The 22,953-nt window shown below is 35.3% G+C and overlaps 2 protein-coding genes and 1 non-coding gene across 3 annotated transcripts; 2 read left to right on the top strand and 1 right to left on the bottom strand.

Annotated features, from left to right (window-relative positions):
* Positions 1-1,088: 1,088 nt before the first annotated feature.
* On the top strand, positions 1,089-6,078 carry LOC107803587 (glucomannan 4-beta-mannosyltransferase 9-like). Its single transcript, XM_016627332.2, has 8 exons — positions 1,089-1,514; positions 1,916-2,014; positions 2,423-2,675; positions 3,552-3,662; positions 3,814-3,950; positions 4,886-4,999; positions 5,110-5,309; positions 5,447-6,078. The coding sequence occupies exons 1-8, from the start codon at positions 1,200-1,202 to the stop codon at positions 5,808-5,810; spliced, it is 1,593 nt and encodes a 530-aa protein (XP_016482818.1). The 5' UTR covers positions 1,089-1,199; the 3' UTR covers positions 5,811-6,078.
* A 276-nt stretch (positions 6,079-6,354) lies between these two features.
* TRNAR-UCG (transfer RNA arginine (anticodon UCG)) lies at positions 6,355-6,428 on the bottom strand. Its single transcript has one exon. It is a non-coding gene; the product is annotated as a tRNA-Arg (tRNA).
* A 13,730-nt stretch (positions 6,429-20,158) lies between these two features.
* On the top strand, positions 20,159-22,616 carry LOC107803585 (cytochrome P450 77A2-like). Its single transcript, XM_075225569.1, has 2 exons — positions 20,159-21,117; positions 21,885-22,616. Exons 1-2 carry the CDS (start codon positions 20,235-20,237, stop codon positions 22,541-22,543), a joined length of 1,542 nt encoding a protein of 513 aa, XP_075081670.1. The 5' UTR covers positions 20,159-20,234; the 3' UTR covers positions 22,544-22,616.
* The last annotated feature ends 337 nt before the right edge of the window (positions 22,617-22,953 follow it).

Genomic DNA, 22,953 nt, shown 5'->3' on the forward strand with positions numbered 1-22,953 from the left:
CAATTAATGAAAGTGTTAATTAAGTGAGACGTTTAAGATAAAGATAAAGGGTAGTTTAGAAAGATATATGGACCAGCGATGATGTTAAGGAAACTATTAAAAAGGATAATGAAAAATTACACTTCTAGAATAACAATGCAAACGAATAATCCCAATAGAATATGAGATGAGATGCTGGTTTGAGTTCTCTAGTCTCTTTCCCTTTGACTTATTACTTTGGCTTTACTCTTGCTTATAAAAAGACATCCCAATTTTTGCCTATAATAGTAATTATAATGGGGCTTTGACTCCTTAAACATTGAATAAAGAAATGAGAGAAAAATCTTATAAGTATCAACAAAAACCAAGAAATTAATGATATGTATATAAATATGTCGGCTGTACAACTAAAATTTCACATTGGTAGCTAAAATAAGGTGTCAAGATACTGTTAATCGCGTGAGGCCTTTTCAGTAGCGTATCAGGATTTTAAAATCGTGTGTAAGAGCCGATAAAAATTCTAAAAGAAAAGGAAAAAAGAGTTTAGTTGTTGGTGCTTACTCAATATTTATCAAAATATTTTTATAATTGCCTATGCAAATTACTCAATCCTGTCAAAGATAATGGGTACTTGAGCACACACAAGTGGCCATTTAGATCCGTCACTGGGCCTTTCTGAAAAAACCTGTGCGAGCTCGGCCTTAAGCGGACAGTATCACACAATATAAAGCATATCTTCCGGCTGGTTGAACCCAATAAAATATAAAGTTGTCTCTCTTTTTCAAACTGTTTCATCCGATCCATTGCTTACCAAGAGGATCTGCATTGTATCAAGTCTGAGTAGTTTCTGTTAGGTTGATGATATTATAATATTGCATGTGACTCTGTTCTCCCCCATTGGCCTATAAGTTTCAAAGTAACTGACAAAGATATATACAGCTAAGTCTTTGGAGTAGCTCAGAAGCAAAAATCAAAGGCATTTCCCACTCAAACCTAAAGCAAGAATTGCATATCATTCTTGTTCTTTTCGCAAAGCAACATATTCAACATATATTCATACACAATATATTAATATATACATGCACAAACACACTCATATATATATATAGCACCTTGTCCTAGGTCTTTATCTACTCACTGATCAAAGCTTCCTTTTTTTTACTCTACCATTTTCTTGGCTAGCTTAAATTAAGTAATAGTACATTTAAGCAGCCAAGAATATGGACTGGATTTCCTCTGAGACTTCTTTGAGTACTCGTGATGGCATTACTAGCCAGATTGGATTGCTGTGGCAGCAAGTTAGAGCTCCATTGCTTGTGCCATCTCTCAGAATTATGGTCTTCTTGTGCTTGGCTATGTCTTTGATGTTATTTGTGGAGAGAGTTTATATGGGAATTGTCATAGCTTTTATCAAGGTGTTGAGGCGAAAGCCGGAAAAGAAGTACAAATGGGAGCCAGTAAAAGATGATTTGGAGCTAGCAAATTATTCTTATCCTATGGTATTAGTGCAAATACCAATGTACAATGAAAGAGAGGTACTCTTTTCCAATCTCTCTTTTAACATAGTATTTTCTTGATATATGGCTTGCTCTGAGTATAGTGGGATTTTTGAATATATAATTTATATATCCGTGAAAGCAGTCACTATTGATGGCATTAGGGTAGCTTGTCTACATCACACCTCTTCGTGTGCGGCCTTTCCCCGAGCCCTGCATAAACGCATGATGCCTTGTGCATCGGGCTGCCTATACAGCACTAGCGTAAAGACTTTTTATATTATAAGTGTATTTTAACATGTTGTAGCAAGTGTATTTGCTTATTTTCCAGGTTATTAATTCCAAATTTTTATAAATAGTGGCATGTAGTTATGTTTTTAATGACCAGTGTAAAAATGTATTTATGTTATCAAAATTAAACTTCTTTTGTTCCTTTGCAGGTATATCAGTTGTCTATTGGAGCTGCTTGTAACCTTTCATGGCCAGCTGATAGAATCTTAGTTCAAGTTCTTGATGATTCAACTGATCTTACTATTAAGGTCCAACATACCTTAAATTTCTACTATTAGGAAAAAGAAGATGCACAAATGACTATCATCTTTTTCTACTATAATTTGAAGTGATTCTTTAATTTAAAGAGTGAACTCCTAATAGTAGTACACCTAAATCTAGCATAGGCTTCTAAAAGTGATCCTTTTTTTTAGTTAAGGTTAAGAAATATTTACATAATCATATCACTTATAAAATTAGAAGACGTAAAATTTCTACAATAAACCTTAGTTGGTAACCTGATGATAAAAATAGTACTTCATTAATAACGTACTATCACACGTTAAATTAGGCTAATAGTGTAGAAAATTTTACATTGCCAATATATATAACTTAAATTATCTTGGTTTTGGTAAAGGGAGAGTTTAATTGCTAAATTTTTCCTATTAAAACAACAGGCTATGGTGGAACAAGAGTGCAGGAGATGGGCAGGAAAGGGAGTGAACATAAAGTATGAGATAAGAGACAACAGGAAAGGGTACAAAGCTGGGGCACTAAAGGAAGGAATGAAGCACAATTATGTGAAGCTGTGTGACTATGTAGCCATATTTGATGCTGATTTTCAACCTGACTCTGATTTCTTGATGCGCACCATCCCTTTTCTTGTACACAATCCTGAAGTTGGACTTGTTCAAGCTCGTTGGAAATTCGGTATTTGCCTTATTCCCTAACACGCTGCCCCTTACGTGTGGACGTGATTCTTTTTCATACGTGAAAATATATTTCGATTTTTTGGTTGGTATTGAAATTTAAACCACTTAATCTTGCATGCTCCAATATCTTGGATGCGTGGGACGGATTTATAAAAAAATGGGTTGATTTAAGACTTCGACATGAAACTATCAAGAGCATTAGTACACAACATCATGATTATTAAAAAAAACAAAAGTTTTTTTGTTGGTTTCAATACATAATTACATTCAGAGTACATCAAGACCATAAATAGTCCTTAAGACAGTGCAGTAGAGAATATGATAGGTGGTCCACTCTTTTCAATCTTCTCGCCGTCTTTCTCTAGCTCCCGTTTGGCCACAAATTTTGGCTATTTTTTTCAATTTTTTTTTTGAAAATACTGTTTGCTCATGAAATATTATCAGTTTTCGGAAAAATTTTGAAGAAAAAGATTTTCAAGTTCTCAAAAACTAATTTAGGCAATTTTTGGAAGAAAATTTTTCTTCTATTCGGAAAAATTCAACTTCTTTTCAAATAAAATACATATCCAAACACAGCTTCTAACTTTCAAAAATTATTTTTCAACACAGTTTTAAAAACTCTTTTTTCAAGTTTAAGCTAAATCTACGTCCAAACACTAGCTTAGTAAGTTTTATAGGAAGCATAGTATAGCCAAAATTGTAGCTTTTGCCACACTAAAATTTCATAAGATGGAACGTTATATCAAACCCCATTTGGTTTTTATATGCTTTATTACCATAAAATATTATCACTTGAGCTAGTAAAGTTTCATTTCATATTAAAATTGCAATACAAGAACTTGAAAGGAAAATTAATGGTGTATTTTAATTGCAGTAAATTCTGATGAGTGCTTATTGACAAGAATGCAAGAAATGTCATTGGATTACCATTTCACAGTGGAGCAAGAAGTTGGATCTGCAACCCATGCATTTTTTGGCTTCAATGGTAGGCTATAGCAGAATCCCCTCTCCATTCGCCAAAAAGGAAATAATGTGACAAAAATGGTTATGACTTTACTGTTTTAGTGGATAAATTCAGTGAGTAATCGTTCGTTTAATTAGACCTTTTCTTGCTAAAGTGGATAATATGGATGCAGGAACTGCTGGGGTGTGGAGAATTACAGCACTTAATGAAGCTGGAGGATGGAAAGACAGGACAACTGTGGAAGACATGGATTTGGCAGTTCGAGCTGGTCTCAAAGGCTGGAAATTTGTCTATGTTGGTGAACTTAAGGTATAATTATAATTTACACTACGATACAATAAAACTAGTGTAATCCTACAAGTAATATCTGGAGAGGGTAATGTGTATGCGGACCTTATTCCTACCTTATAAAGATAGAGAATTTATTTCCGGTAGATCCTCGGCTCATGGATTCAGACTACAATAACCAATAGAATTAACAAAACTATTAAATAGAACCATTTATTAATTAGATTCATGCTCAAGACTAATACTATGTTCATTTTGATATCAGTGGAAATATATATATGGTAGGTAAAGTCTAGTCTCATGATCACTAAACCCCACCTTTTTCTATTGTGGGGAGAAGGTGAAAATTACAAAATTTTATCTCCAATTATTTCCTCTGAAAGAATGATGGAAAGAAATGATTAGACATGTCACATGTGTATTAGTAAGAATTAGCAGAAAATGCCAGTGGAACTATGTCAGAAATCATTTTCTTAGAAGTAGCTTCCACAATCACTCTGAAAGACAAATGATAGGAAGTCAGATTTAAGCTAAACAATTGGCTGAAAAGGGTCCCATAATCTTATATTTTCTGATTTTTTTTTTTTTTTACAAAAAAATACAATAATCTCAGTGTATTTCCACAAGTGGGGTCTGAGGTGAGCAGTGTGTATGCATACCTTACCCTTACCTAGTAAAAGTAGTGATGTTGTTTCTAATAGACCCTCAGGCGTTTTTTTACAAAAAAAAAAAAAAAAACAAGTCAAGAACAGTGCAATGAATGAATCAATAGTTCTATTTTAATAATTTGTTATAACTTCACGTAATGGTTCTTTTTAAAAGAAAAAATCATTTTATTACGACAACAGTAAATGCATTTCAATTCCAAGAAAGTTGTAATTGGCTATATGAATCTTCAGTGTCCATATGGCTCCATTTCAGCGTTTTCATTTTCTCTTTGTAACAAATTCAATTAGGTGAAAAATGAATTGCCAAGTACATTCAAGGCCTATCGTTATCAGCAGCACAGGTGGTCATGTGGACCTGCTAATCTTTTTAGGAAAATGGCACTGGAAATTGCTGCAAACAAGGTGTGTTACAAGCATATATAGCCATTATTTTGAGCTATTTAACATAAAAATTGAAATTCCAACAAGTAAAAAGTCGATTTGATTTTTTTTTTATTATTATATCATTGCAGAAAGTCTCTCTGTGGAAGAAGTGTTATCTGATTTACAGCTTCTTCTTTGTTAGAAAAATCGTTGCGCATATTGTTACATTCATCTTTTATTGTGTTGTTATGCCTGCCACTGTTTTGATCCCTGAAGTTCAAGTTCCTATATGGGGAGCTGTCTATATTCCTTCCACTATCACTCTCCTCAACGCTGTCGGCACGCCAAGGTAGAGAAAAAAAAAATCTTTTTTCTAATGTTATAGACCAGACGCTACGTGCAAATTTTCATTGAATTTACAAAAATTAAGTTCGTTGGTTGAATTGTTGACACGTCTTACTTCCTTTTCTTCTTGTTGGTGTGTAGATCGCTCCATTTATTGGTTTTCTGGATCCTATTTGAGAATGTAATGTCCCTTCATCGAACGAGGGCAACGTTCATCGGCCTTTTTGAGGTGGGAAGAGTCAACGAATGGATCGTGACAGAGAAATTGGGAGATGCCCTGAAGACTAAAATGAGCTCAAAAGCTTCTAAGAAAGATCGTTTTCGAATTGGAGAAAGGTACAAGCTACATTTCATGGAGATTTTTGTCGGGTTGTACCTTTTGCTTTGTGGGTGGTACGATTACTCATTCGGAAAGAATAGATTCTACATATACCTCTTCCTCCAAAGCATGGCCTTTTTTGTGGCTGGATTTAGCTATATTGGAGTCTTTGTTCCAAATTCTTAGCTGATTTTTGAAAATATTTTTGGAGCAATGTTTGATTCAAGTACTAATCTTTATTTAAAATTTATGAATAATAGTTTGTAATTCTTTTACAATGTGAATGCTGCCTATCACTACTGTAGTTATTTATTTCATGTATTGGTCAAAAGAGTTAAGGTATAAGAAGTGAATCATGGGGTTATGCCCTAAACAGATATTGTAACTTGTAAGCATCTTTAATTTGTACTTTTATAGTATATACTGGAAATTTATTTGGTAGTTCTATATGAAACGCTAAACAGAAAGAGATTGTTTATCAAATTCTTGATTCCATTTGTTGCTCTTTTGGAGAAGATTCTTGGAGCAATGGTAAAGTTATGACTTATAAGTCACGGGTTCGAGTTGTGGAGCATATTTGGTTATGCTCTTTTTTTCTTAAAAAAAGAATCCAACAGTGTCATGAATCAAATAAAACGAGAACTGAAGAATGGACCCTCATTTTCATTTTGAGAAATTGGTGAACATGCAGAACAAGTTCTGCAGTAGATTGAACAGAGATGAAAATGAGCGACCACGGTGGGAGTCGAACCCACGACCTTTTGATCCGAAGTCAAACGCGCTAATCCACTGCGCTACGCGGTCCTGTTTAGAATGGGTAAACCTAAGATGTATATCAACTGTAACAAACGACAAAACTAAATAGACTTACGAAGATGAAATAGGTATTTGGACATAAAAATTTTATTTTTGGAAAAAGAATAGTATATAGAGTTAAGTTGAAATTTGGACATACATTTCATTTGTAAAAATATTATAATTTTGTGAGTGGGAAAAAAAAATTCAATTTCAAAAATTTTTCAAAAAATTATAAAATTTCACGGATAAACATATTTTTTAAAGAATTTATGGACAAACAGGGCCGAAATGTGAATCTTCATCTGTATTAAAAAATGCAGATCTGGTTAATTCTTTGAGTTTCTAGTCTTCCATGTTCTCATTAATGTACTTGTGTTGCCTATCAATCTACTACTCCATTTGTCCCAATTTATTTGATACAGTTCGGATTTTGAGTGTCATATATTAATTGATCACGATTTTTTCATGTCTTTAAAATATTTTAAATCGTTAATTATTATGGCTTATAGTACTTTTATGTAGTTTTTAAATATGTAAATTTTTATTTCAAAAAACTTAAAATATTATGTCCGGATTTATAATCAAAATTAAAAATTTAACTTTCGAAATTTGAACTTATCAAATAAAATTGGGACTAAGGAAATACAATATATGTTCTCTATTACTCCAATTAAGTTGGAACGCTCTATGCGAGACTTACATTAGCAGAATCATAAGAACATTCAATCATCTTCAGAATTAATTATAATTAGTTTTGGAATATAGTCTCATACCATCCATCCATCTAATAAATAACCATATTTCAAGATTGAAAAGAAAAGAAAAAAAAAGATACAAAGGTAGGGACAAAAGGGATAACGTTGAATTTGGTTTTGGTTTTGGTCTGCGAGCCCTATTAAATCCAAGCTCATCACCATTTCAATTTGCCCTTATTCACTGAACTTGCAGCTGCTGACACAATATGTGACACAGTTTATATTATTTTACTTTGTTTTCTTTTTACAGTTATATTAAATGTTGACGGTTCTTGTAAAATTACTTTTAATAATATGCCAAGAAGAAGAAAAAAAAGGAAAATCTATGCGATATACCCACTAAAAATATCAGTTAACATCATATACAAATAAAATATTTTATTTTATCTCGTATTCTAACAAATTGGTATATTATTATAAAACTTTCCGAAAAGGATATATTGAAAAGGATTTTGGTGTTTGACAGTTTTAATTTTAAAACTTTTTAGCTCTTAAGTTGACTGGGATCACTTATAGTCGCCTTAGAAATATAAACTCAGGGAGAAACATTTTCTGCAATTCTAAAAATGAATTTCAAATATTATGAATTTTTTCTTCTCCATGCAGTTTAGTTTTGGTTTAAATACTTTTGAATAATGCAAAGATTATGCACTTTAACTACTTATAGAAGATACAATAAAATTGAGATATATTTTAGTTCTTTTTTGATCGTTTAAGAATCACCTTTTAAAGGCTACTTCATCCCGAACGATTTCACAAGTTCACCCTTAAAACATTGCTTATAAATTTTCTATTTTCTATTTAATCATTCTTCCGACTGATTATTAATGATTATAAAAAAGAAAGCGTTTTGTATTTACTATTTTTTCATTCCATCTCAAACTTAAAAGCTCTTAGTACTCCTTACGTTTTCAGTTAGTTGTCACGTTCCGTTTTTCGAGAGTCAAACTATATAAATTTTACCTAATATTTTAACATGTTTTTTTTAACTATATTGATGTGAGAAAAAATACAAATTATAGTACTTTTGTATAATATTTTAATTTTAATTTAAAATATTGAAATAAATTAAACTAATATAGCTTCAAAGAGTAGTCAAATTAACTATCAATAAGCGAAACGTGACAAGTGAATAGAAACAGAGTCAATATTAAAGAACAAGAAATCTTATCCATCAAACTGTATTGCTTAATAAAAACTTAATTTCTTACATAAGTTATTTATACCAAATTATATTAACTTATTAAATAAAAGTAAATAAGATAAACATTATGCAATACTCCCTCCGGTTCACTTTAATTGATTTTGTGGTTGTTTTCACATATATTAAGGAATTCACCTTTTAGAATTAATTAACAAAGAAATTTATCATATTAACTTTAATTTGTTTATTGAAAATACAACAAATACTCCTATGCTCTTTACTCCAATAACAATTTTAGGAAAAAAAAGAAATTAATTTTTTTTTGATATTTGAAAAAAATCAAATATTATGGATCATAAAAGAAAAGATAAAAAAATTAACTAAAGAAGACCAGACCATAGAGAGTAATTAATTATGTTTAAGTGAAAAAGTATATGTGCAAATACTTGTTGGAGTATGTTAATTTACATTTATTGATCTGATAATATGCATTTATTGATAGCAAGGAGTAAGTTATTTACCGAATTCCGAGTTCTGGAAGTACATCGAATTTGACAGTTGTACCTTTCCGGAGTTCAGATGCAACTAACTTCACATGCTCATTAATTTTCGACCCCTCCCCTCTTCAATTACTACCCTTTTATTTTATTTTTTAATCTTTTTTGTTTACCAGTTAACCACTGCTACCTCCTTATATTTATTGTTCTCAGCCACCTCATTTCCTTTTTACTTTATTATTCACTCTAGTTTTTTTTACCAAAATAATTTTTCATTTTTTTTTCCTGAGAGTTAAATTAAGGTAGAGAGACTGTTTCCGGTAGACCTCCGGCTATATTAAAATACACAATTTTTCAATATATTGTTGTATTAAGATTTTACCCTATACGGTCGGCTTTAAGCAATTCTCTGCATTTTGTACAAAGATGCTAAGTCTTTAAGAGGGTCTCTTGCCCACCAGTTACCTTCACTTTTTGTAGAATTTAACTCTTGGGTCATGAAAAGTGTCACGATCCGGAATTCCCGCCTTCGGAACCGTGATAATACCTAACATTTTCACTTGCTAGGGAAGCTAACGTTAGAGAATCTTCAAGCCAATTTTATCCAATTTCAATAGGTAAAGTCAATTAAGTCAAATAGAAGCTAAAACTAAATGCGGAATAACGTAAAAGCCCATAATATCTAATACAATCTGGATCTGGAGTCACAACTCACGAGCTTCTAGAGTTTTCTACAAACAGAGTCCAAAAGAACTTTCCGTTTTTCTTTTTCACCATGACCACATTGGTGACCCATTGGGGATATTTTAACTCCCTGATGGAGCCATTTTCCAGTAATTTTTTGACCTTCTCGCGCACTGCTTCGTTCATCGAGGATTTGAACTTCCACCTAACCTGCCTCACCGGGGGGTGGAATGGGTCGAATGTTCAACTTGTGTGTATCGATCTCCTTCGAGATACCTGGCATATCTGCATGGGAAAAAGCAAACAAGTCCATGTTAGCAGTTAAGAATTGACGGAATTTACCTGGTTCTTGAAGCTTGCAGCCTATGTAGGCTTTCTTGTTGTGGTCGTTGTCATCAAGTTGGATAGGGTTGAGGTCTTCTATGGTTGATTCCGCGGCTTCAACCGTTTCGGGATCTCTGATGATGTCTTCTTTTTTATCGCAACTCGACCTCGGCCCTATTAATTGCTATGCCTCTTTTGCTTTGCCCTTTATTTGTAAGGTTCCAGGGCGATGCGGTAGCATTCTCGAGATGTGCGTTGTTCTCCTCGTATGCTGAATATTCCCCATAGGGTTGGAAATTTGATAACTTGGTAGAAGCTGGAGGGGATGGCCCTCATAGTGTGTATCCAGGGTCGGCATACTATGGCGTTGTACGCCGTGTCCTGGTCCACAATGTGGAATGTGGTTTCCAGAGTGACGCCGTCGGCCAGGACATGAAGTGTCATTTCTCCATATGTTCGTTCAACTGCATTGTCAAAACCTATTAGCGTGATGCAACACGGCACTATCTTATCCTCGAGTTTCATTTGTGCAATTACTCGAGGGTGGATAATGCACGCGCCACTCCTATCGTCCACCAAATTGCGTCTCACATTTGTATCTAATATTCGTAAAGTGATAACAAGGGCATCATAATGAGGGAATACCAAACCATGGGTATCTGACCTATTGAAGATGATACTTTCTTCGAGTTCGTCATACCGTTCGTTAGTGATCGACCGTTTGAGCTTGTGGGTTGTGGTGAACTTTATGTTGTATATTGAAGCGTCGCCGCCCCGATGATCATTTGAATGGTGTGGGTCGGTGAGGGTGATTTTGGCAGTCCCTGGTGCTGTTCACGTCCTCGGGCAAAGTTGGTCCTCCCCCGGTTGCTCAGCAATTCTTTGAGGTGTCCTTGGCGAAGCATGTTTACGACATCCTGCCTTAGGGCGATGTAGTCCTCAGTTTTGTGACATCACTCTTGGTGGAACTCGCAGAGGGCGTCTGACTTTCTGGTACTTGGATCTGACCTCATCTTTTGTGGCCACTTTACTTTTGGTCCGAGCTTCTCCAATGCGTAGACTATTTTTGAGGGTATACATAAAAATTGTGAGTAGATAACAAAGGGGGCATACTTCTCTCGTCCCGATGAGTCCTTGTCCATGGTCTAGGTGGGCCTCTTCATGGTAGGAGGGGGCATGTTGACGCTTCTGTTATATGGTTGGTGCCGTTCTCGGTTAGGTCGTGGAGCTACGAGATCTCTCCTGATATCATTTCTTTGATCCTTCCTGGACTCGGCCTGTACCGAGGTCAACCAATGAGTTGGCCCATTTAGGTCATCCTCGTTTGCACGGACCTCGGTACAGTAGGCATTATGTATTTCATCCCAAGTGGTTGGGGGATATTTCATTACCGGCTTAATAACTTTCTGGTAACCCTTGAGCCATTCCTGCTCAACCCGTTTTGGAAAGCTGTTACGGTTATTCCTTCCGATATATTTGGTAAGGTCATCCGTACTCGGTTGAATGGAGCGAGGAAGTCCCCCAATCCCTCTCCGGACAATTGTTTGATGGCGAATATATCGTTCACTCTTGACTCTGCCTTTTTTGGCCCCAGCATGGGCCGTTACGAACTTGTCGGCCATCTCTTCGAATGTTTTGATGGAACGTGCGGGTAGCTGTAATTACCAAGTTAATGCTCCTCCAGTGAGGGTCTTGCTGAACTTTTTCAACAAGATGGAGGATACTTGTTTCTTGGCGAGGTCATTGCCTTTTACAGCGATGACATAGTGAGTCACCTAATTTTCGGGATCGGTCGTGCCGCCATATATTTTCAGATATGGTGGCATTTTGAAGATCTTTGGTATGACATGCAGGGCGACCTCATCACTGTATGGTTGTTTGATAAACCGACCAACATCTCTTTTTGGCAAGAGTTTTGGGGCACCCAGTATTTTGTCGACTCTTTCTTGGTGCTCTCTCATTTGGTCCCGAAGCACTTTGTTCTCGTTTTTCATTTCATCCATCTTTTTCAAAATGGTTGTAAGGGTGTCATCGCCTCAATTATTAACAGTGTGAGTAATACCTATTATTGGAGGGAAAATTCCATGTTGCCCGGGCGTTATCGGTGTAATACAAGTCCTTGCGTTTTCTCTTACTGTTTTCTGGGCGAGCTTGTTGAGGATGTTGGTTAGCGTGTTAGCTAGCCAAGTCTTAAGGAGCTTTTTCACTGCTGGTGGCGTCTCTTCCATTGTGGACGTGGAAGCTTTTGTACTGCGGGACGTTGCGATAATTCCGTGGGGGAGGGAGACCCACTTTTCGTGGGGAGGCATTAGGCGTCATGTCCTCGCCTTCTGTCTCAAAAAACCTCATCGATGGTGTTCAAGATATTGGTGGTGAGGTTGGCTACTACCCTCATTCTTTCTTCTCCATTACCTGCCATGTCAGATCTGTATGTACAAGGAAAATATTTGTTCTGTGTTTTTTTTGTTAGCAACACGTGCTAGTTATAGATCTAGAGGAAACTAAAAATTTAACTAGGAATCCCCACAGACGGTGCCAAATCGATTGACCAAAAGGTATAAACCTTCGGTTAAATTAATTAATTTTAAGTAATAAAGGGTTAAACCTAGTTAAGGATAATATTTATAGATTTATTACTAGTTAACATAGGTAACGTAGGATAGTACTGGTGGGGAATTAAATACAGTGTACATTTAGTATTCCAAAAGATTTGAGCAATAATAGAGGACCATCAAGCAATAAATAGCAATAAATGACATTAGTATAAATAAAGAGAATGATTCACCCAATATTGAATGAGGTGGATGATTCTTCTTTCTGATAGCGATGAATGACAGACAAATCCTAGAATATTGGAAGTATTCTCGGATCTGATGGAAAAATATAGAATAATGGATGGTAGAATCTTAGTAAAAAGGTAGTGTTTGTATCTTTTCTAGAGAGAGAGTCTTCTTTTCAAAAAGTGTTCTAATCAAATGAAAATTACACGTCCTATCCCCTTATCTCTTTTTCTATTTATATGGGGCATATCCCCAATCAATCCTAATAGTACAAGTAAAGAGAATATTCAATGGAATATTCTCTTAAATATCCTATTACAAAAACTAGTCGTTAGTGCTCTGTTCTTGATGTTTGACATCGACCATTATCGACTGCCCAGCTATGAGTCCCATTGTTTACTAGTCGACCTCGGCCACATCATTTTCCTTAACGACATTTTATGCTAAATACCGTTGGGGCAGATTTTGACCTATACAAATATATAGCTATTGAACTAGTTATGGGTTACCCACAACATTCCATGTTCAAGAAAATGGCAAGACCCAAGGAAGATCAGAGTTTTCAAGAGATTGAAAATGAAGAGTTGGAGTCAAATCTGGCGAAGAACAAAGGTAGATGAGCAAATAACGAGAGAAATGAAGAAACTAGAATCGGAACTAAGCTGGAGGCTAGTCTTTGCTGGAATTGGTAGTCTCCAAGGAGGCATCAGAAGAAGTTTCCGATTAAGGACCAACAATCAGTACACGAGTAATATGTGGTGAGGTTAACAAAGTTTGTTCTTTCTTTGGAAAGAAGTATTCACTTTTTATAATTTAATTTATTACTTGTAAATAATTTTTAAATTTGTTAGTGCACTAAACTTTCGTGTTGAGCAAGTTTTTTCTACTACTATTTGAGCTTAATTAAACTGCTCATACAAGTATTACATGAACAGAAAAGAATCATTTGATACCACAATAGGAGTGCGTGTAAGTTACGATTTTTAGTACTTTCAAGGAAACAGAAGAAAGACTAAAAAAGAACTAAAGAAAACCAAAGAAAAAAGGAAAAAGAGAAAAGGAGTATTACAACAACAACAACAACAACGACCCAGTATAATCCCACAAGTGGGGTCTGGGGAGGGTTGTATGTACGCAGACCTTACCCCTACTCCGAAAGGTAGAGAGGCTGTTTCCAGGAGACCCTCGGCTCAAAAGAAGCAATAGGAGATGATACATTAGTTATGTAAAAATGCGTAATAAAACAGCAACAATATATAAGAGATATGAAATATGAAATACAGGATACGACAACGAAAATACGAAATAGATGGCTGGTATAGTACAACTAGAAGGTAAAGTCCTGCATCAATAGACGCCTAATGACATTCCTAGTCTAACTCCTAACTGGATAGTCTCCCTCTATTGTGCTGTAGAAATATTCACACTCTCCCCTAACCTACAACCCTAATGCTCGACCTCCATAAATCCCTATCAAGGGCCATGTCCTCAGTAATCCTAAGTCGTGCCATGTCATCTCTGATCACCTCTCCCCAATACTTCTTAGGTCTCCCTCTACCTCTCCGCGTGCCCACTACAGCCAGTCGCTCACACCTCCTCACCGGTGCATCAGTGCTCCTCCTCTGTATGTGCCCGAACCATCTGAGTCTCACTTCCCGCATCTTGTCCTCCATGGGGGCCACACTCACCTTCTCTCGAATATCTTCATTCCTAATCTTATCCATCCTTGTATGCCCGCACATCCACCTCAACATCCTCATCTCTGCTACTTTCATCTTCTGGGTGTGTGAGTTCTTTACCGGCCAACATTCAGTTCCATACAACATGGCAGGCCTAACCACTGCTCTATAAAACTTTCCTTTTAGTAACGGTGGCACTTTCTTGTCACACAAGACTCCCGACGCTAACCTCCACTTCATCCACCCCACCCCTATACGGTATGTGACATCCTCGTCAATCTCCCCGATCCCCTGAATAACCGATCCAAGGTACTTGAAACTACCTTTCTTGGGAATGACTTGAGAGTCAAGCCTCACTTCAACTCCCGCTTCCGTCGGCTCAACTCCAAATTTGCACTCGAGGTATTCCGTCTTCGTCCTACTCAACTTGAAACCTTTAGACTCAAGAGCATGTCTCCAAATCTCTAGCCTCTCGTTGATGCCGCCTCTTGTCTCGTCAATTAGAATAATGTCATCAGCAAATAGCAAGCACCATGGAACCTCCCCTTGAATATGATGAGTCAGTGCATCCATCACCAGGGCAAATAGGAATGGGCTGAGCGCAGACCCTTGGTGCAACCCCGTACTAACTGGAAATTGTTCAGAGTCGCCTCCTACTGTCCTAACCCGAGTCTTAGCTCCATCATACATGTCTTTAATCACCCTAATATAGTTACTCGGTACCCCTTTATCCTCTAAGCATCTCCATAAGACCTTCCTAGGAACCTTATCGTACGCTTTCTCCAGATCAATAAACACCATGTGGAGATCCTTCTTCTTATCTCTGTACTGTTCCACCATCCTCCTAATAAGGTGGATAGCTTCTGTGGTAGATCGTCCCGGCATGAACCCGAACTGGTTGTCTGAAATAGACACCGTCCTCCGCACTCTCATTTCTACCACTCTCTCCCAAACTTTCATGGTATGACTTAGTAATTTGATGCCCCTATAGTTGTTACAGCTCTGGACATCACCTTTGTTTTTATACAACGGGACCATTGTACTCCACCTCCACTCTTCAGGCATTCTATTAGTCTTGAATATAACACTAAACAATGCAGTAAGCCATCCCAAGCCTGCTCTACCCACACACCTCCACAGTTCAACCGGAATTTCGTCTGACCCGGTAGCTCTACCCCTTCTCATCTTACGTATTGCCTCCATGACTTCATCGATCTCAATGTCCCTACAATTACTAACTTCATGGTGACTGTCGGCATTCCTCGATTCCCCAAGTATAATATCCTGATCCCCTTCTTCACTTAGAAGTTTATGAAAAGGAGTATTATATGGTGTAATAAAACGTCTATGTATTGGTTCTTGATGTAATATGTATATATTCATATAAATAAAGATTAGATATTAACAATTAATTTGTCACCTGCAAGATGGTTTTATTACACCAAAACATCATCTCCTTCCGTAAATGGCTTTTGCTTAAAAATAAGGTGAAAAAAAGAGAAATGACAAAGGTGCAGATTTATTTGTTTTGTATTTTCTTTTCTTTTTTTTTCTTTTTTCTTTTTTATTTGACATATTCTGGATTTTATGTTGTTTCTATTTTTCCTCTAATTTCTGTGGTGGTACTGATATTGTCTCCTTTTGTCTTTTTGTCTTCTTGAGTGGAGGGACTTTCGGAAACAGTCTCTCTACTCCTCTGGGATAGAGGTAAGGTCTGGGTACACACTACCCTCCCCAGACCCCATTAGTAAAATTTTACTGGGTTGTTGTTGTTGTTGTTTTTTATTTGACATATCTTCTTTTTTATTTTTCAAAATATGAGAAACACTGGAAAATATTTTAAAAAATAAATTAATATATTAAATATATTGGACAAAGATATTATTATTTTCGAAAAATAATAAATTCTCCTGAAACTGATTTCATTTATAAGAAATGAACAATCCACAATTAATTAAGGAATGCTTATCAACAAGATTTGCTCATTTGACTTGTAACATGTATGGTGCTTGAAGTATTGAAATTACACCCATGGATATTATCGAAAATATTTAATCAAATTTACAGAATTAATTTTAAATGCATATATAGAAGATTTAGTTTAACTTTTTTATTTGAATTTTTTTCCTATCTCACTGAATTTACAAGGCCATTATGTGAATTCACTATTGTTTCTTATAACCGCGCGAAGCACGAATAATTTACTAGTGAAAATATAAAAGTGACACATCTTAAATTATTCCTTCCCATTTCCTTACAAACCAAAATTGCTATAAGAGTAAAATCAAAAGACGGGCACCTACCTTAGTGTTATAGGCGCGTTTTCAGTCCGCCGAAAATAGCCTAGCGGGGCAGACAAGTCTCACACTTGACTTCAGCCTCCTCCAATACTTAGCCAAAATTACAGTATCTTTGGACTCAGAATATTTTAGGCAGCTTTTCAACGTAGTAAGTTTAGGACTGATTTTAGGCAACAAAAATAGGTAAAGGAACAGAAAATATAGATGAACACAAGGCACAATATACAAGAAACTCTTTTTCCAACTTTGTATTTAACTCGAGCATACAAAGAAACTCAAACTCGAAGTACAATGCCGTGTATAAGAAGATCACTCTTGACCCTTACAAGACTACTCTTAGCCTTAGGCGTTTTCACTCTTGAAAACCAGACTTAGGACTCTTTCTTAATTCAATGTTCACTCTTACACGTTTTTCACTCCTGCCATAAACATAAAGGGTGCTACCCATTTATAATACATGAACCAGCCCCTTTTTTCACATTAGTTGCCTTAGGCTTAGACGCTTGTCCCACTTAGCCCATTATTTTAGCCTAATGTAGTTAACAACCCCCAACTAATAGGAACATGTAAATCATGGCTAATAATAATGGAAAACATGGCCTTAAAATGTGCTAACACTTCTGCCAACCTTTTTAGCAAAGCTCAACTGCTGCCCATGTGCACAGTATATGCTGTAACCGCCCTTGACTTAGTCAATCTGAAGCTTGGTGCCCATTTTCGTGTCTTGGCTTGAATCAGGCGCTAGTGCCATTGTATCCAGCTGCATTGTAGCCACATTTTGCTTATGCCATTGCCCACGAACATGGTCCTTTGTCGGGCCCCAATGTCATGACAAGTCTGTCCCGCGCACTGCCTTCCGTTGCGCTTTAGCCTGCCTTTGCCATTCCGTTTTTGCCTTGCCTTGGCATCACTGCCTCATGCCTTGATGTCTTTGCCATGATCAAGCGTCACCCTCAGCCCGCAACTCATTGTCATGCCCTTGCCAAGCTGCCTCGCCTCCGTCAAAGCCTTGGCCATCACTTGTCCGTTTCCCTTTTTGCCTTGGTGCTACTCGTGCACCTAGCTTGCAACACTCTTGCTGACAACACTCTCGTTGTCAAGTCAGGCTTAAAGTGGCGGAGGTCTAACACTTAGCATCCTAATATCTAATATCATAGAGTTCTGTTATAATCCGCTCCCATTAATTCCCCTGAAGGGAGTTATGACAACCATAATTAGTTGAAAAAGTACAATATAATAGCCTAAACTTAAGGTAGTAAATTCACAATAACAGTATACTGTAAATGGTAACGTTAAGTAAATGGTAATGTTTCAGTTCATATATACTTACTCAAGTTTAAGTTATATAAACAGTCGAAATAAGGAAGTGTTTACCCCATATTAGGTCTTTATCTGTTATAGCAGGTAACTTGTCTTATTTTCAATATCAATTTTTTTACATTTTTAAATGGTTTACCTGTAGATGTCCATTTGGGTGACCTAGTAATGTAAAACAATTCCTATACCAATGTTGTATATAACTTAACTGTATTTATCGTGATACATAGTTTGCTATGTCTGGATTCGTCAAAGCATATATATTATCTTACCTTCTGGATAAAAAAATAAATAAAACCTTACATCTTTAGCTTTTTCATTGGATGTAAATTAAACAATAAGGGCCGTTTGGTTTTGCATCTAATTGAGGCTGACCTCTTAGAGCAAAATCATGAACATAACCAATGCTCCAGGAGAATATGTATTCAGTGATGTCATTTTTCCTACTTATCTGTTTTCTCAAAGTATTAATGCATATCTTCAGTAGAAAATTTTGACGAAATATTGTCATGTGATACCACTTTGTTGAACGAGCGTCCGCCCTCAATTATGCCAGGATTATAATGTATAAATTGTTTATTCATCTAATAAGAATTTATGTGGTGATTAATATTGATGGATAAATTGGTATAAGGATCAAATGATAATACAGGGATTATAGTTATGTAAGGATTCCCAATTTAAAGGGCATTTTGTCTTTAGATGCTCCCTATTTATATATTACTAATACACATAATCTTATCTCGCATCACATCCTATATATGATAGTATTTCATAAATTGTAGTATATGTTAGACCATGATTAGTTAGTTAAGTGGAGTTTAATATCGAAAATAAACAGTGTATTAATTATACAAGATTTACCCTAGTTATTAGGATTTTAACAGGAAGCACACACGATAAAAGTAATACTCTCTCCGTTCATTTTTACTTGTCCATTATTGATTTTGCATGACTGCTTAAGAAGTAAAAATAACGTGCATAGTTTATCATGATATCCATATTAATTGGTGTATAGTCTTAATGGATTTGAAAAATAATTTGAAATGAGTAACTAATACTAATGGTAAAACAGAAAAAATAATTATTTAGTGAATAAATAAAAATGAAAATCTACTTGTAGATCATAATCGACAAGCAAAAAGTGAACGGAGGGAGTACTACATAATTCTATGTGAATGTCAAATTTTCTCCAAACAAAATGATGTATATAGAATACTTATCATTACCTAGGTTGTTATGACAGTTCATTTTCATCTTCCTCTTTATCATAAGCAGCTGAATGGGAAAAAGAAATTGAAAAACTATGCACAAAATGCCATGCATGCATGTTACATAAATATTCATGTTTCTTGAGGTCAACACTCCATTCTTTTTTCTTATCAAATCTTAATTAATATATTCCTGGCCAAATTTAATGAGTATTAGGAGGTAGTTGTGAAGATACTTACTCCCAACTATCTGTACATCCTCCACCGTTTTGCCATCCCATCTCCTTCACCCATCTGTAGCATATACATTCTTGTTTCTATCTTTACCGTTTCCTACTTTGGACTTAAGTATAACGGTTTAAAATCTCTGGATATTAATAGTGTAAAAAATATTTATACAATTAATTTATTTTAAAAAGTTACAACCATTATTAAGAAATTGAAATTAGGTATAAATTTTGTCGTTAATGTGCCGTTAAATCGCTCGTAGCTAATAGAATTTTTTGATTATCTGTTGCTAATTTGTCGCTAAGTAAAATTACTGACGGATAATTTTTTTTTATTTAGCTATAGAATTTGTCCGTCGCTAATTCCTAGTTTTTTTAATAGTAGATGTCTAAATCTATTTGATAAGTATTTATCGGTAACCTAAAATAAATTGTAAATTTGTTATAGTATGTAAATTATAGTAATAGCATAAAATTTATTATATTGTCAATATATATTATTCAAACTCCTTAAAAATATCGTCGAGTATGTATCAATAATCCTCTAAAAATAATGTATTTATTAAAAAATTCAATACGAGTACAACAATATATTTTTGGAGAGCCTGAGCAACATAGCTTACGATAAATAGAACTTAAATCCATAGTAATATAGAATTTCTTGTTTCTATCCATTACTGTTTTCCTACTTTGGTTTTAGTTATGCCCTGTGCATTTAACACCCACAGTTTTCTTCTGTTGAGGAGCCTTAATTATTCCTCCATTCCCCCACCTGTAATTTCAAGCTGTCTTCTCATTCTTATTTATATACTCCTATATTTTTCTCATTTTTTGTTATCCTACCCACAAAAAAATATTGAGAGTATACACCACACTAATATTTCCTTTGTTTCAATGGATTCTTTCTCAACTTCGTCACTTTCTCCTTATTATCATCTCATTTTCACTGCTTTAGCCTTTGCTCTTTCTAGTCTAATCTTCTTGTTTTCCAAAAAAAGCAAATCAAAGAAACTGAATTTACCTCCTGGACCACCTGGATGGCCAATTATAGGTAATCTTTTTCAAGTAGCACGTTCTGGAAAACCATTTTTTCAGTACGTGAGAGATCTTCGTCCAAAATATGGTTCTATTTTTACCCTAAAAATGGGTACAAGAACCATGATTATTATCTCCAGTGCCGAGTTGGTCCACGAGGCACTGGTCCAGAAGGGTCAGGTTTTCGCGAGCAGACCTCGCGAAAACCCGACCAGGACCGTATTCAGCTGCGACAAGTTTACTGTAAACGCAGCTGTTTACGGGCCTGTTTGGCGGTCCTTGAGGAAAAACATGGTTCAAAACGGGCTGAGTTCAACGAAGCTAAAAGAATTTAGGAATGTGAGAGAAACCGCTATGGATAAAATGATCGAAAAAATTCAAGTAGAAGCTAAAGCAAATAACGGCGTCGTTTGGGTTTTAAAAAATGCTAGGTTTGCTGTTTTTGCCATTCTTTTGGCAATGTGTTTTGGTGTAGAAATGGATGAACAGACGATTGAGACAATTGATCAAATGATGAAAACTGTGTTGATTGTTCTTGATCCAAGATTAGATGATTATCTTCCAATTTTGAGTCCATTTTTCTCTAAACAAAGAAAACGTGCCATGGATGTACGGAAACAACAGATTGAGACCATCGTACCGTTCATTGAAAAACGTAGGAAAATTCTCAGCAACCCAGAATCTGATGAAACAGCAGCTTCATTCTCGTACCTTGACACACTTTTCGATGTCAAAGTCGAAGGTACGTATTGTTAGATAGTTTGTACTATCCATTTTATATGGAGTAACACTTTTTTCTTTTTAATCTGTTTAGAAAAGAATAGATTTTTATTTTTAAATTTAATGGCATGCTCTTATATCCATAAAAATGTCAATGTCTAAAATCATGTGAGTTTCAAGGATATTTTTGTTATGTGTCAAAGTACTTTCTTTCTTAAATTTCATATTAAGTCGGTGACAAATCTGGAGTACCAGGTAGGGTTTTATGTACATATTAATAAATCCATAAGATATTTATAATAGTTGACTGTAACTCAATTATTATTATGAATTCATAAATTGTGAATTCTGGATTTGCCTCTCTATCATTTAATTAATGTCATATATGTAAAATGAAACAAAGGAATAGCGTGTGTACGTGTATATACACATATACGTATACATAGGAAGGCAAAAATAAATATGAAGGCTTTATATATTAAAAGACTCGATATTTTCAGTTTTATTCTGAAACTTGAATCTAAATATAAATTGAAATTTACGTAAGTTTTAAATTAAGGGGACACTCTCTTTCTGGAATAAGATGACTATTTAGAATTCCTTTCTTTCAACTTCATAAATACAAATATTTTATGCGAAATAGCAATAATTAATAAAATTTGCAGCATACCTAGCTTTGTTGTATTTTGAATGGATTAATTTGTTTTTATTTCTCTAAACATTTTATGTGCAAGATCGCCGTAAGAAAAATTATATTCACATATCTTTTGTTATTTTATTTTATAACAGGGAGAAATTCAGCCCCAACAAATCCTGAACTAGTCACATTATGTTCAGAGTTCCTTAACGGTGGGACAGACACAACAGCAACAGCAATAGAATGGGCCATAGCAAGAATTATTGAAAACCCAAGTATACAATCAAGATTGTACGAAGAAATCAAAAACACAGTTGAGGACAACAAAAAAGTTGACGAGAAGGACATAGAAAAAATGCCATATTTAAACGCCGTAATAAAAGAATTATTACGTAAACATCCTCCTACGTACTTTTCACTGACTCATGCCGTAATTGAGCCAGCTAAATTAGGTGGGTACGATATACCCACCGATGCAAATGTGGAGATATTCCTACCTGGAATATCTGATGACCCGAAGTTATGGTCCGAACCTGAGAAGTTTGATCCGGATAGGTTCTTTTTGGGTAAGGAGGAAGCTGATATTACTGGTGTGAGCGGTGTGAAAATGATACCATTTGGTATGGGTCGGAGGATTTGCCCCGGTTTGAATATGGCTACGGTTCATGTGAGTTTGATGTTGGCCCGATTGGTTCAAGAATTCGAATGGTCCGTTTACCCGGAAAATACCAAAGTGGATTTTAGTGAAAAGTTGGAATTTACTGTGGTGATGAAAAATACTCTAAGAGCTAAGATTAAGCCTAGAATGTAAGTGGGGGTTTTAAGTTTAAAGATAGTTTAATATATTTTCTTATTTATTTTTGTTGAAAATGCTTTTTTTTTTTTTTTTTGGGGGGGTGGGGGAGGGGTGTGGCAATTTGAATTTCATGACTTTTTATCTTATTGTCTAATTTTGTGAAACTAGCTTTTATTGCTTTAGGATTTTGTATTAAAATAGTACTACTAATAAATTGAGAAGCATTTAATGAAGTCATCATAGTACTGTTTCTTTTATTTTTCTGTTTTATTCTTCTTTATTATCTCTTTTTGGTTACTCGTTAGTCGTTATCAAGAAAATAATAAATTTTAATACACCCTGCCAAAAAAGTGTAAATTCAAGAGGGCCCCTCTTCCAAAAAAAAAGAAAGAAAATATACAAGAAGTGTTTTCTACTTTCTAGAA

Source organism: Nicotiana tabacum, chromosome 11 (genome assembly GCF_000715075.1).
Source record: "Nicotiana tabacum cultivar K326 chromosome 11, ASM71507v2, whole genome shotgun sequence".
In the NCBI taxonomy this organism is placed as follows: Eukaryota; Viridiplantae; Streptophyta; class Magnoliopsida; order Solanales; family Solanaceae; genus Nicotiana; species Nicotiana tabacum.

Excerpts from the sequence above, each read along its gene's own strand:
- LOC107803585 (XM_075225569.1), top strand. The coding sequence starts at position 20,235 with ATGGATTCTTTCTCAACTTCGTCACTTTCTCCTTATTATCATCTCATT. Across the intron at positions 21,118-21,884 it reads TTTCGATGTCAAAGTCGAAG|GGAGAAATTCAGCCCCAACA; the intron begins GTACGTATTGTT and ends ATTTTATAACAG.
- LOC107803587 (XM_016627332.2), top strand. The coding sequence starts at position 1,200 with ATGGACTGGATTTCCTCTGAGACTTCTTTGAGTACTCGTGATGGCATT. Across the intron at positions 2,676-3,551 it reads TCAAGCTCGTTGGAAATTCG|TAAATTCTGATGAGTGCTTA; the intron begins GTATTTGCCTTA and ends TTTTAATTGCAG. Across the intron at positions 5,310-5,446 it reads AACGCTGTCGGCACGCCAAG|ATCGCTCCATTTATTGGTTT; the intron begins GTAGAGAAAAAA and ends GTTGGTGTGTAG.